This window comes from Mustela putorius, unplaced genomic scaffold, assembly GCF_011764305.1.
Source record: "Mustela putorius furo isolate JIRA1106 unplaced genomic scaffold, ASM1176430v1.1 tig00001451_pilon_pilon_pilon, whole genome shotgun sequence".
NCBI classification, from domain to species: Eukaryota; Metazoa; Chordata; class Mammalia; order Carnivora; family Mustelidae; genus Mustela; species Mustela putorius.
Window position 1 is genome coordinate 1,553,420 of NW_025421748.1, and position 13,941 is coordinate 1,567,360.

Here is a 13,941-nt window from a genome sequence, read left to right on the forward strand (position 1 = left end):
TACAGTCCACTGACCAGTCTCACAGCCACTCCCAGAAACTGAAAAAGAATTTATATACCTCAAGTCCTTACTACCAATGTATGTACTAAAGTCTGTAAAAGTACCTTTCACAGTGGTACAAATCACTTGATCAGTTGAGGTGATTGCTATGTCAAAATTTCTAACCCGTCCTTCTGGAAACCTTCATTAAGTACTGGGTGCCAGGTCTAATAGGCCTGGATTTCAGCTCAACTCTGCTACGGATTACCTGGGAAACCTTATTAACCTTTGTCTCTGGTCTTTAGTGTTTTCAAGAGTAAAATGGGGATATGAGAGTACGTGATAGGGTTGTTGTAAAGATTAATTGAAATAACGTTTTAACTCAAGACCTGGTTGATGATTGCTGTAAAATTAAATAAATATAGGAAGTCTCAGAAAATGTTAAGCTTATTAATTGAAGGTAGACCCAAAAGGTACTTTCTTGAACCAAAGTATACCTGCTAAAAGGGCATACTGTGTTAACCTGTTTGCAAACCTTCTGGAGTAGTCACTACTGAGTCTCTTTGAGGCTTCCACAGGTTAAAGCAGAAAAGCTGCTTGGGGTGAGGGTCCAAAGGCAGGTTGGAGAATGTTCAATAAGAGATCGACTCTTTAAAAACAAAAATTTCTTTAACCTGATCTTTTTTTGTCGTTTGGCATTCACTTCAAAGAAACACTGATCCAAAGTGCATAGTAAACAGGTTGTCTTTTTTTTTTTTTTTTTTTTTAAGTTGTCAAATGATGGTGAAAGGTTGAATCTTAACAAGGATTGACCTCAAGCCCAGGTTCCTCTCCATAAAGCAAAACAGTTTCTATTGGAGCTTGTTTATATAATGAAGCAAATAGAAAGCACTGGTATTAAAATGGACTTTCTCCTTAAGGGGTCTGTTTAATTATATGAGGTATGATTCTAATTCTATTAAGACGGGTTTCCACAACTAACATCAGAAAATTTTCTTGACAAAATATAATTAAATGAATCTTTTCCTCCCTTAAGACAACTGTGTTTTGTAACTGGACTTTGCTTGAGAATGACTACTTGCTTTATCAGTTCAACTCTTTTAAATTCAAGTTTTACCTAAGTGTCACTTAAATGTTTGTTGTAGTTGTGACATACATAAGAACAACTAGAAAATCAAAACAGGATTTAAGCTGTTAGAAAGTATGCAACCCTCTTGAAACAATTTGCCATTGTCACTTTGGACTGAGAAACCCAAATCCAGTGTCACGTTGGATTGCAAGTTACCTTTGGTGTGAATTTGATTAGAAATGCAGGGCGCCTGGGTGGCTCAGTGGGTTAAGCCGCTGCCTTCGGCTCAGGTCATGATCTCAGGGTCCTGGGATCGAGTCCCGCATCGGGCTCTCTGCTCGGCGGGGAGCCTGCTTCCTCCTCTCTCTCTGCCAGCCTCTCTGCTGACTTGTGATCTCTCTCCATCAAATAAATAAAATCTTTAAAAAAAAAAAAAAAAAAAAAAAAAAAAAAAAGAAATGCACTTGACCAGTCAAAAAGACAGGAATGTGGGGCACCTGGGTGGCTCAGTGGTTAAGCCTCTGCCTTCGGCTCAGGTCATGATCTCGGGGTCCTGGGATCGAGCCCCACATAGGGGTCTCTGCTCAGCAGGAGCCTGCTTCCCCCTCTCTCTCTCTACCTGCCTCTCTGACTACTTGTGATCTCTGTAAAATAAATAAATAAAATCTTTTTTTAAAAAAAAGACAGGAATGTAATTCTTTTTTTCTTTAATTTTTATTTATTTTTAAAATTTCTTTTCAGTGTTCCAGAATTCATTGTTTATGCACCACACCCAGTGCTTCATGCAATCTGTGCCCTCCTTACTATCCACCACCAGGCTCTCCCAACCGTCACCCTCTTCCCCTCCAAAACCCTTAGATGGTTTCTCAGAGTCCACAGTCTCTCATGGTTCGTCTCCCCCTCCGATTTCCCCCAACTCCCTTCTCCTCTCCATCTCCCCATGTCCTCCGTGTTATTCCTTATGCTCCACTAATAGTGAAACCATATGATAGTTGACTCTCTCTGCTTGACTTATTTCACTCAGCATAATCTCTTCCAGTCCCGTCCATGTTGCTACAAAAGTTGGGTATTCATCCTTTCTGATGGAGGCATCATACTCCATAGTGTATATGGACCACATCTTCCTTATCCATTCGTCCGTTGAAGGGGATCTTGGTTCTTTCCACAGTTTGGAGATTGTGGCCATTGGTGCTATGAACATGGGGGCACAGATGGCCCTTCTCTTCACTACATCTGTATCTTTGGGGTAAATACCCAGTCGTGCAATGGCAGGGTCATAGGGAAGCTCTATTTTTAATTTCTTGAGGAACCTCCACACTGTTCTCCAAAGTGGTTGCACCAACTTCCATTCCCACCAGCAGTGTAAGAGGGTTCCCCTTTCTCCACGTCCTCTCCAACACACATTGTTTACTGTCTTGTTAATTTTGGCCAGGGAATGTAATTCTTCAAACAAAAATTTACCTCACAAAAATCCCTAAAGTTCTGAATGCAGAGTTGATAAATTTCATAGTCCTGGTTAAAGCCATAATCATTATTGATCAAAATTGGGTGTTTGCTTATTCAGGAGATACGTGGCTTTATGATATCCTACTAACTATTGCCTAATTTTAGCCACCCTCTACTAGGTCAGAGAATTATGAAAACTACTTTGGGGTCATGTCCATCTCCCCAACCCTTGCCCCACATGTCCAGATGGAGAACCTGAACCAACCAGTCCATGTAGGAGATAAGCCACTGGGACTGGTGGGGGAGGGGAGGGCAGTGCCAGCCAATCGGAAGCAAGGTCAGTGGGCATGAAACAATGAGCTTCTGAGGAGGGTGTGGCCTGGAAAACGGCTTTTAGACAAAACTGTCATTTTATGGGCCATCCACAGACATGGCACTTCTGCAGTCTTCAGAATAATGTCACCCAGGTCTCTTTCTGTTTTCTGCACTCCTGAAAGATCCAGTACCTGATCTAGGCTCTGGCTTTCCCTCTGCCTTGAAGAAAGAGGAGGTATGTGGAGTCTCAGTAGGAAGAGCAGCTGCACAGGTGAAGGTGAGGTCAGCCCTCTGGGGAGAAGCCAGCTGGCTGCTGGCGTTAGAGGAAAGTGGGAGTCCTTGGCTAGGAACCCTAGATAGACAGATGTAAATCTCTCTGTGTCAGTCTTTGAAGTGAGGTTAGAACCTGAAATCTTAAATGTTGCCTCATCTTACGTATCTTGGATGCTCTGTTTTTCTGGCTTGCCGTCTTCATTTACCAATGTCCCCAACTTCTCCCATGGTGGCTTCCTTCTTATTGGTCATCCAATAGCAGCTGTGTACCGCGTGAGGCGGCGTGGTAGGAAACAAGGCCGTGTAGAGTATGGTCTCTAAAACAGGCGTTTACAACTCTCAGGAAGACAGCAGGTCAATAGATAAGTAAGGATATTTACATAGAAAATAAGGCACATCCATTTACAGATACTAAATGTCCTTATAACTCAGAGGAAAAGTTCCCTTGGCTCGAGTGGTCTGCAGGTTTTCCTGACACGACATTATCCCTTTAAGTTCAGAGTATCTCCTCTTTGGGCTCTTGTAAAACCTGATTTTATATGGTGATAACAACAGGATGAAAGCTGAAATCCATTAGAAGTTTCTAGAAGAGATACTTAAAGAAACCATAATGGATCTAACTGATCTTGAATTTCGTTTTCATTTTTGGATACTGCTGAGTTTTAAGTAAAATGAAACCACACACTCCTTCCTTCTTTCAGGAAACTCTTTCTTGGTCTGCCTTTGGGGTCTCATCTGCCTGCTGGCTCTTTCCATCTTCCCAATAGCCTCAGTCCTCAGGGCTTTCAGGCGCGCTCTCTTCTTGACTGTGACTGAGTTGGCCAAATGTTGGATGACCACATGCACTGGAAGTACTCTCAAGTTAGCCTAAGTACCCCCAAGTTGTCATAAAACATGTACAAGTGGGTTGTAGCAAGGTTTGGCAGAAAGAACATGAATGTTCAGATCCCACCAAACTGGGCTTCCAGCTGTGTGGCCTAAAGCAGATTAATCTCTCTGAACCTCAGTTTCTCTGTCTATGGAATGGGGCTGCATCACAGTGCTGTTTTGAGGCAACCTATGTAAAATGCTGCACATGAAGAGGTCTTAGTAAATTGAAATGTATGTGTCACATGTAAATATTCATCTACTCTTCTAAAATAGAAAGTTTCTGTTGCCATTTTATGAGTGTTCCTAAGACAGACTCAGGTCTTCGTCCCGGATGTCTGTGCCTCTTCAGCTCATGGACAAATCATTTTCTTTCTTTTTTTTTTTTTTTTTAAGATTTTGTTTATTTGACAGAGACAGCGAGAGAGAGAACACACAATCTGGGGGAGTGGGAGAGGGAGAACAGGCTTCCCACCGAGCAGGGAGTCTGATGTGGGGCTCGATCCCAGGACCCTTGCCTCATGACTGGAGCCGAAGGCAGATGCCCAACGACTGAGCCACCCAGGCGCCCCGACAAATTATTTTATTGCTCTAGTTTCCCTCATACATTTGTCATCTTAGTGGCCAAATGCATCTGCTTTCCTTGCCTAGTAGTCGTAAACTTAAAAAAAAAAAAAAAAAAACTACAAGTACCTGGGCAGCTCAGTGGGTTAAGCCTCTGCCTTCGGCTCAGGTCATGATCTCAGGGTCTTAGGATCGAGTCCCGCATCAGGCTCTCTGCTCCGCGGGAACCTGCTTCCCCCTCTCTCTGCCTGCCTCTCTGCCTACTTGTGATCTCTGTCTCTGTCAAATAAATAAATAAAATATATTTTTTTAAAAAACTGTCTAAGTTCTCAGATCACCTTATTTAAAAGAATGGAATCTTAGCTATCATCTTTCCATTAAATGTAAGAATCACTACAACCTTGCGGGCAAGACAGCTATGCCCTTCCCAAGGAAAGCTAGTGCTTCCTACACTGCCTAGTTGGGGAGTTTACATGTTAAGTTTGCCAGCATTGACCCTGGCTCCTCCTTTTGGAGCAACAAAAAATAAATCTAACCCACTTTCCACATGGTGTTCAAACCAAAGCGAGGCAGCCCGCACTGCATACTTGCGGAGGGGGTGGTATTGGCCGGAACCGACAGGCTGGGGCAGGTTGCTGAAGAAGATGGAACATTTGGAATATATGTATATCTAAAAATTATGCAGCGTTCATTTAAGACTTAGCTCAGCTGGATGTCCTGTGTCTTGTGGGTGACCAGTGACCACCTGCTCACTCTGGTTGTCTCGCAAATGGTAGCCGCAGAGAAAACGGTTGAGCAGTCCATGAGCGGTGGCCACAGAGGGAACGGAGCGCCAGCCCCCTGGCTTCTCTTCCAGCCCCCCTCGGTGCTGTGGCTGCTCCGCACACCTGTGCTGCCCTCTCGGAGCATCGCGGCCGTGCGGTCAGGGTCACCCGTGCTTTGACAGACGGACACTCTGCTGAGGAAACATCTCCAGCCTTCACTCCTCAACCCTCTTGTGAACTTTGTTCTCCCTCGGCCACACTCAGTCCCTGCCTGAGGGCGAAAGCAGAGGGATTCGTGTGTGCAAAGTGGGGGCCTGCGTTAGACTTTGCACAGGGACCTGTGTCTCTTTGTTTCCTCACAACATTTCCAAATATTTGAAGATAACCGGCATTTCACCCGAATGTCATCATCTCCTGACAACATTTCCAATCTCTCCCATCATTCATTATTGACCTTTAAACAAAGGGGGCAGAACTAACCAGTGCTCCAAGCAGATTTGAACATGACTCATGTCCCTTAACAGGTTTCATAGTAGCCCAAGTGCCAAAAAGCATATGAGAAGGTGCTTAATATCATGAGTACCACCAAGGAGACATACAGACACACACACTCACCTGCCAAGATGGCTGAAACTGTGAAAGACTCAGTGTCGGCCAGGACACAGAGCTTCTGAAGTCTGATATCTTGCTTGTGGGCACACATTGGTACAAGCAGTTTGGAAGACTGGCAGGATCCACTCAAGTTCAATATATGTGTGTCCTGTGACCCACCAACTCTACCCCTAAGTAGATGCCCAAGCACAGTGCACACATGTACAGCAGTGTTCTTAACAGCATTATTTCTAGTAGCCTAAGACTGAGAACAGCCAAAAGGTCAGCAGTACAGTGGATAAGTACTCGTGGTGTAATCAATTGGTGGAGTACTAGACAGCACTGAAAAGGAAGGTTCTTGATATACATACAACACGGATGAATATCACCAACATTAGAGAAAAAGTATATATAGTATGATTCCATTTATGTAAACTTTAAAAACTGATAAAGGTCACCTATGGTGTTAGAAGTAAAGAGAAGGGCAGGGCGCCCGGGGGGGCGCATTGACCTCAGTCTGCCTTCAGCTCGGGTCATGATCCCGGGGTGCCAGCATGGAGCCCCTGCATTGAGGTCCCTTCTCAGCAGGGATCCTGCTTCTCCCTCCCCCACTCCCCCTGCTTGTGTTCCCTCTTTTGGTGTCTGTCTCTCTCTGCCAAATAAGTAAAAATCTTAAAAAAAGAAAAGGGGTTACCTTGGGGAAGAAGAGTGGGGGTGTGCCTGGGCCATGACATGAAAGGAGCTTCCGTAGTGCTGGTAATGTTCTCTTTCTTGATATCAGTAGCAACTACATGGTGGTTCACTTTATAATAATTCATGAAACTGTATACTTATGAATTATTCATTTTCCTATGATATGCTTTAATAAAAGTGTTTTTTAAAAGATAGCATGGGGGGGCGCCTGGGTGGCTCAGTGGGCAGCTCAGTGAGTTAAAGCCTCTGCCTTCAGCTCAGGTCATGATCTCAGGGTCCTGGGATCGAGTCCTGCATCGGGCTCTCTGCTCAGCAGGAAGACTGCTTCCCCCTCTCTCTCTGCCTGCCTCTCTGCCTACTTGTGATCTCTGTCTGTCAAATAAATAAATTTAAAAATCTTTAAAAATATATATATAAGATAGCATGGAATTTGCAGTAAATCTAGTTTAGCACACCATATGCTAATGCATTTGATTTCGTTAAAATTCTACATATAGAACTTCGCCTTTGTTCTTCTGAAATTTTATTATTATTTCAGTCAATTAAGATATTTTAAGATCTTGGGGCACCTGGGTGTCTGTCTCATTTGGTTAAACGTCTGCCCTTGGCTCAGGTCTTGATCCCAGGGTCCTGGGATCCAGCTCCACATCAAGGTCCCTGCTGAGCGGGAAGCCTGCTTCTCCTTCGGCCTGCCACTCCCCTTGCTTGTGCACTTTCTCTCTCTCTCTCTCTCTGTCAGATAAATAAATAAAATCTTTTTAGGATCCTGATTCTGTATTCAGGACATTGACTTTTTCTCTAGTTGTATCTTTAAGGCCTCTGGCCTGCCCATGGAGGCTTCCTTCTGAGTGGACTATAGAACATGAATCAATAGCCTTTAGGTAAGATTGTTGACTACGTTAACAGATAACTATGTTTTTATCACCTAAACTTTAGTATCTTACCCACAAGGATGTGGGAAATTGGCTAAATGCCTTGCTAAAGTTGAGATATGTTTTATCTACAGTATTCTCTTGATGCAAAAGTTTAATAACTCTTCAAAAAAGGAGATCACTTCGCTCATACCTTTGAGTCTGGTTCCTTTCAACCACCTCTTGCTGATCTAAGTGCTCACCTACCAGCACATATCTGAATTATTACAAATATTCCCACTCTGTCTCCCACTGCACACCATAAAATTGTACTTTCACACTTACGGGAAATCATGCTCACATAATTTTCTTTGGCCAGTGTCCTGTGAGTGGAAGAGAAATATGTCGCTTCCGAGAGGACACGTTAAGAATTAGTCTGCCCTTGGGGCGCCTGGATGGCTCAGTGGGTTAAAGCCTCTGCCTTCGGCTCAGGTCACGATCTCAGGGTCCTAGGATCAAGCCCCGCGTAGGGTAAATAAACACAATCTTTAAAAAACAAACAAAACTGTTTAAATTTAAAAAAAAAAAAAAAGAAGAAGAAGAAGAATGAATCTTCTTCAGCAAATCCTCATCTTGCTGTCCGGAAGGTCCCAGAGTGAAGGCAGTAACAGAGCAAAGCCTCAGACGACCTACGACAGACAAGGGAGAAACGAACAGGAAATAGGCCTTTATTATTTCAAGCCACTGTCATTTTGGAGTATTTGTTAATGGAGCAAAGCCAGCTTCTGCTGATGGATACATTGTATTTACCAGTCCGAGTGCTCTGTAGCCTCATCTCTGGAAATGCAGGAAAGAAAGTGGCCATCTCCAGTTTTCCTCTCTTGTTCTCACAATTGCATCGGTTCATCCTTCGTGTCTGTGTGCATAGGTTCCCCGGGGCTGGCTACTCGGGTTTATTTGAAGTGACTGGATGCTTTATTTCTACCTTCTTAGCTTGGAGTTCAGTTCTTTCTCAGCAATCTCTGTTGTGCTTTTCAGTTCTCCACAGTGAAGACAGCAGAAATGTTGTCCGTATTCCTCTTGTAATAATTTCTTTGCTTTTAATAAAGCCTAAAACTCCCTCTAAGTTCTCTTAACCTCTGCATTTTCCCTGCGTTCCAGCTCATTCTGGGGGTTCTGTGCTCTGCGCCCCCCTGTAAGTTCATGTGACACGTTCCAAATGCGCGATCTGCAATTATTTATTTATTTGATTCTCTATTAGCTGTTCCTAGACATGCTATGGTTTTTATTGAATTTTTAAATGCTGCCCCCCCTCTTTTTTTAAACCTAAGGTGCACATATCTCTATCTTTTATTCACTTCTTAATATTTGAGTTTGCCAGGGCTTTTCCTTTCAAAGGTTATTCAATACTTAATATTTAGTACTCAATTTTAGAGGTTTCTCTACATTTTAGACTTTGCTAAATATACTAGTTTCCCTTTTTTTTTCTTAAATGTTTTTCTTAAGCCTATGATAGATGTTATGTATCTCACTTTTTCCTTCCAATGTTCTCACATACCCCAGTATGACCTGTGTCTGGTTGAAATTACCAACCAGTTCCTCCCTGACAATCAGGAACAGTTCCTTTTTTTTTTTTTTTTTCCTTTTAACGCTCTTAAGATCTCTATCACTGAGGTACCTGTGGGGCTCAGTGGGTTAAGCCTCTGCCTTCGGCTTGGGTCATGATCCAGCATCCTGGGATCGAGCCCCACATAGGGCTCTCTGCTTGGCAGGGAGCCTGCTTCCTCCTCTCTCTCTGCCTGCCTCTCTGCCTCCTTGTGATCTCTGTCTGTCAAATAAATAAATAAAATGTTTTAAAAAAAGAAGATCTGTATCACTTCTTCCAGGAACTTGGATTGCTCCGAAAATGTTGGGTATGCCATTTCTGTTCACGGGGATAGAGCATGATTTTTACAGCATTCAGGCATGAACATTTAATTGACCCCAACAGCTTAAAAGAAGGCATTAGGAAATTCTGGTCTTTCTTAGAACTAACTGGGCAGTAAATTAAAATTTCAACATTTGCCTTTTAACTTTCAGTTTAAAGCCCTACGCACACTCATCCCTTTGAATTTGTTCCCTCTCGTAATTTAAGACTGTACCTTAATACACACTTACTTGCTAGTGTGTGATACGGTGCTTTGCTTCTCACCTTTATGTAAATGTTCACCCACGTAAACCCACATTGGCGCTTCTCTTTTTTAATTTTCAAAAATGAGGAAGAGGGATGAGGACCAAAGGGAGGGAGAGAAGACGATGAACCATGAGGACAGAATCCCAAGGAGCGGAGACGGAGTGACTAGTGCCCCTGTCTCCTCAGCTTTTCTTTGTAGAAGGTCTACTTGAGGACAGTTTGCTGTGACCACAGATTCCTGAACGTTTGCCCTGAACATGAGCTCCAGAAGAGAAGAATCACAGGACCGAGCCATTGTCCGGATAGCGGCTCACTTACCGGACCTCATCGTCTACGGAGACTTCTCTCCAGAGCGACCCTCTGTGGATTATTTTGATGGAGTCCTGATGTTTGTCGATATTTCAGGCAAGCACAGAGGGAATCTTTGATGTGGGTGAGCACCCTGGGCTTGCCGGCACCGTGCAGTGCCTTCTTTGAGTCTCCACACTGTTAGAGGAGGTGTTCCTGCGGGGAAGACTGGAGGGAGGAGGGATAGCCTGTGTGCTGGCCCTTGCGTCTTCCCTTCCCCGGCAGGTCCAGTCATGGGCAAACCTTTGAGATGCCCCAGGCCCAGGCCTGGAACTTCAGGCTCCGTGTCTCTGCCCAGTTTCATCGAGGCCAGCTCCCCAGCCCCACGCACAGCCCAGGCACACTTGACCTCCGCAGGTGTTGTTTACGTCTTAGCAGTAAACGTGTCACCTCTTCAGACATGTTTCCGTTTCCTGTGTTTTCATTACGATGGAATGGAAGTTCTACCCGGTTAGAAGAATCGCAGTCATCCCCGCACAGGCTGGGAAATCTGGAGGGCAGACATAGCGGGCCTCATTTCCTGACCCCTAAAATAATAAGCGTCAATGGGAGGCCCCATGGTTGACCTGGACCAGCCGAAGGCCGTGGAGAAGAAACCATGCCCGTTCTTCAAAGCTAGGGCTCAGTGCTCTCCAGTGACTTCCTCTTTCCCTGGCTGTTTGGTTCCTCCAAGCGGCCGAGGAAATGAGGCGGACATTTGTTACAGGGTTCACCGCCATGACTGAGAAGTTCAGCACGGCCATGTACATGGACCGAGGGGCCGAGCAGCTGGTGGAGATCCTCAACCACTACATCAGCGCAATAGTGGAGAGTGAGTGCCCCTGGGCTTCCGACCTGAGTATGTCTCCTTGACCGTCTTCCTGTACTTCTTGGTTATCACCCGATAGAATGCGATCTTTGTTTTCCTCATGAAATGTGTAAGAAACCAGTCTTTCTTGAAATACAATACAGCGCGAGGGAAGGAAAGTAATCACACCTCACTAACGCAGACTGTTTAAGGGAGAGAGGGTTTGCACCAGTTGAAAGACGGACTCTGAGGTTCCCTTTAAAGAACTTCGGTTATATTCAGTGACTCGAAAAAGCAAGCGTCGCCACAACCTAGATGTCGTCATGACGAAAACAAGCGAGTTTTACTAACTCATTAGTGCTCTGTCTTCTAATGACGAACTCAGAGGCACAACTGACTTTTCAACCTCCGCCTACCATCTTGTTTGTAACCTTAATTTGAACTATTCATGAAGAAAAATATTTACTCTGTTAAGGTAAACTCAGGGTCTAGTCTTTCATCGGGCTGATGGGCTAACATCACACGCCAGACACAAGTTAATGCTTCTTAAAAGCAGAAACTGTCTAATTCCTGTTTGTGTCCCACTCAGCACAACAGAGCTCAACAGATTTGTGAGGCATAAATAAGAGCAAAAAACGCCCACTTCAGTCGTAAAGCCTAAAGGAAAGGGAGGTTGGTAATAAAACCCGAGCTGACCGTCGTGGTTTCCCAGTTCCCTGATTCTCACTTCCGTGGAATCCGCCCCGCGTCCACTCACGCCCCCTCCGAAGACGTGTCCTGATGCGTCAAGAGCGTCCCGCTGTCACGGGCGCAGGTCGCTGCTGCAGGCCTCCCGGGAAATCCCAGCTTCTCTCCTGCCTCTTCCCATTCACGGGAACAGAGCACGCGCCCGGCTAGTGCCGTGCGCTGCGCTCTGTCACGCTCAGCGGGCGTGAGTGACGTGTGTGACGCTTCTCTAGGATAAGTTTAGTCTCCGAACTGATCTCTTGACTGAATTTCTATTCCATGGATGAAGATGAAGAAATTGGAGTTTAATTTACCTTTTCTTCTTTTCTCAGAAGTGCTAATTTTTGGAGGAGACATCTTAAAATTTGCAGGTAGGGGGGCTCGCTGAGGTGGGGGGAGGGAGGAGTGCGGGGGTGCCTGGGCCGCAACGGAGGCGGCACCTCGGAGAAGGCTGGGGCTGGCTGGAGGCATGTTCGAGGAGTGAGTGTCCGGACAGATTTCCGACAAAACAGGTCCCCGCCCGGGCAGCTCCGAAGCCTTCGGGTGTGTCTGTCCCTTCAAGGTGACGCGCTGCTGGCCTTGTGGAAGGTGGAGCGGAGGCAGCTGGAGAACATCATCACGGTGGTGATCAAGTGCAGCCTGGAGATCCACGGGCTGTTTGAGACGCAGGAGGCTGAAGAAGGCCTGGACGTGCGCGTCAAGATTGGTGAGGCCCGAGAACGGAGAGTCGCCCCCGCCTTCTGGGAGCGGGTCCCCACGCCCAGGCATCTCTCCCTGAGCGGAAACCCAGAATGTTGTGGAGCGCAGGGGCTCAGCCCACCCGTCGCGTCTTGGACTCTGGAATTAGGCTAACCAGGAGTGGGGGCTCCCTCCCCAGCGGTTAAGCCTTGGGCGAACCCTGAGGAACTTGGGCTCCTCCTGACAGCCTCCTCGCAGGCCTTACAAACTCGGGAGCGTGAGCTCCGCGGGTAGCGCCGGGCCCATGCTAAGCACCCTGCAAACTAACCCGTGTTCTGCTGTTGCTGCTGTTACTGTGGCTGACACAACCGTGGCTCACCTCAGCCCTCACAGAGAGCGTCTCGCACGTGTGTCGTTTCTGTCTTCTGTGGCTCTGGTACCAAAGGGGTGGGGCCCGGACTGTCAGAATACCTCCTCCTTGTCCCCAACCTTTCCCCTCTGGCTGGTGCCTCACATTCAACCCTGAGGGTGTCTTTTTAGTCAAAGCCGCAGCCGCAGAAAATGCGGACCCTCTCCAAAAGGAGTTACTAAAGTTGTTCTCTGTTGCTCCGTAGTACAAATAGATTCAAAAGGGGATAAAATAACTTGGGGACTGAGAGGGCCATGTAGAGCGAGAGGCGTCACCAGAAGGTGAAAACCAGTAGCTGAGTTTCTAGCTCGGGAGGAAGAAGAGTTTCGGAAGGTCTGGGCCGGCAGACGCATCCGATGACCCCCGTCAAGTCCCAGAAACGGCATCTGCTCTGAGGTAGGACCGTCACACGAGATTCGGACTGTGCCGGGGACTGACCCAGAAACTTCCTCTGCTTGCCCCTCGCCAGGGCTGGCCGCCGGCCACATCACCATGCTGGTCTTCGGAGACGAAACGCGCAACTATTTTCTGGTGATCGGGCAGGCGGTGGAGGACGTGCGCCTGGCACAGAACATGGCACAGATGAACGACGTCATCCTGTCACCGAACTGCTGGCAGCTTTGCGACCGGAGCATGATCGAAATTGAGAGGATCCCGGATCAGAGGGCTGTTAAGGTAGGTGCGATGCGGCCGCTTCCAGAAGGTTCTGTCAGTCTGTGCCGGGAAGCCACTGGGAAGGCAGGTCCTGCGAGGCTCCTGGGCGGGAGCCTGAGTGAGGCTGACAGGCTTTCGTCCAGGAGCCACGGCCGGGCGTTCAAGAGGAGGAGATTAGGCTTCTCTGCTACCTGAGGAGGTGGACTTCGGGCTTGGAGGCCTTCGGCGGAGCCAGGGCCCTGGGGAAGCAGAGGACGAGTCTCCTGCTCATTCCCCGGGAGCGGAGGCTTGTCGTTTGAGGCTGCCATCGGCCGTCGCTTTCGCGACTCGACACCGTCCCGACTCAGGAAGGGATCACTGTGGGTGAGGACAGGAGGGGCGTGGGGGCAGCCGTCCAGTGCGGGAAGGGACTTTTCCCACAGCCCCGCCCGGCAGCAAGCTCGGCGCCCAGGTCGAGGACGGGCTACAAGCAGGCCTGCCCGTGGGGCGCGGCCAGTCGGAGAACTGGGCTCCGGGCGTGTGCGGCAGGGCTGAGCCCAGGCAGAACCGGAGTGGACCTCGAGGCCGACGGGAGGTGGAGATCGGGGTAGCCGCCGGCGCAGGCGGGAGGCTCTCCCACGGCGGGCATCAGTGTGCACCCCATACCCGGCCGCCCTCCGCCTGCACCCGGGCCGCGCGACCTAGCCGGCTAACAGGGCCTGACTTCTTGGATCGTTCCTTATACCTTCAGAAACTGTTTGAATCTTCATGACTT

General features: G+C 47.3%; 1 protein-coding gene across 5 annotated transcripts in view; it reads left to right on the top strand.

Moving 5' to 3' along the window:
* Positions 1 to 2,409: 2,409 nt before the first annotated feature.
* Positions 2,410 to 13,941, top strand: part of ADCY10 (adenylate cyclase 10) — a 69,686-nt gene continuing 58,154 nt past the window's right edge. For 4 of the 5 annotated variants that reach the window (XM_004779261.3, XM_045087787.1, XM_045087788.1 and 1 more), the window contains exons 1-6: positions 2,410 to 3,044; positions 9,772 to 9,990; positions 10,640 to 10,744; positions 11,779 to 11,817; positions 12,009 to 12,152; positions 13,003 to 13,208. In XM_004779261.3, the coding sequence (XP_004779318.1) occupies positions 9,843 to 9,990; positions 10,640 to 10,744; positions 11,779 to 11,817; positions 12,009 to 12,152; positions 13,003 to 13,208 (642 nt within the window). In that variant the 5' untranslated portion in view covers positions 2,410 to 3,044; positions 9,772 to 9,842. Of the gene's footprint in view, positions 3,087 to 9,771; positions 9,991 to 10,639; positions 10,745 to 11,778; positions 11,818 to 12,008; positions 12,153 to 13,002; positions 13,209 to 13,941 lie in introns of all 5 variants that reach the window. The other variant, XM_045087786.1, reaches the window with a different exon arrangement.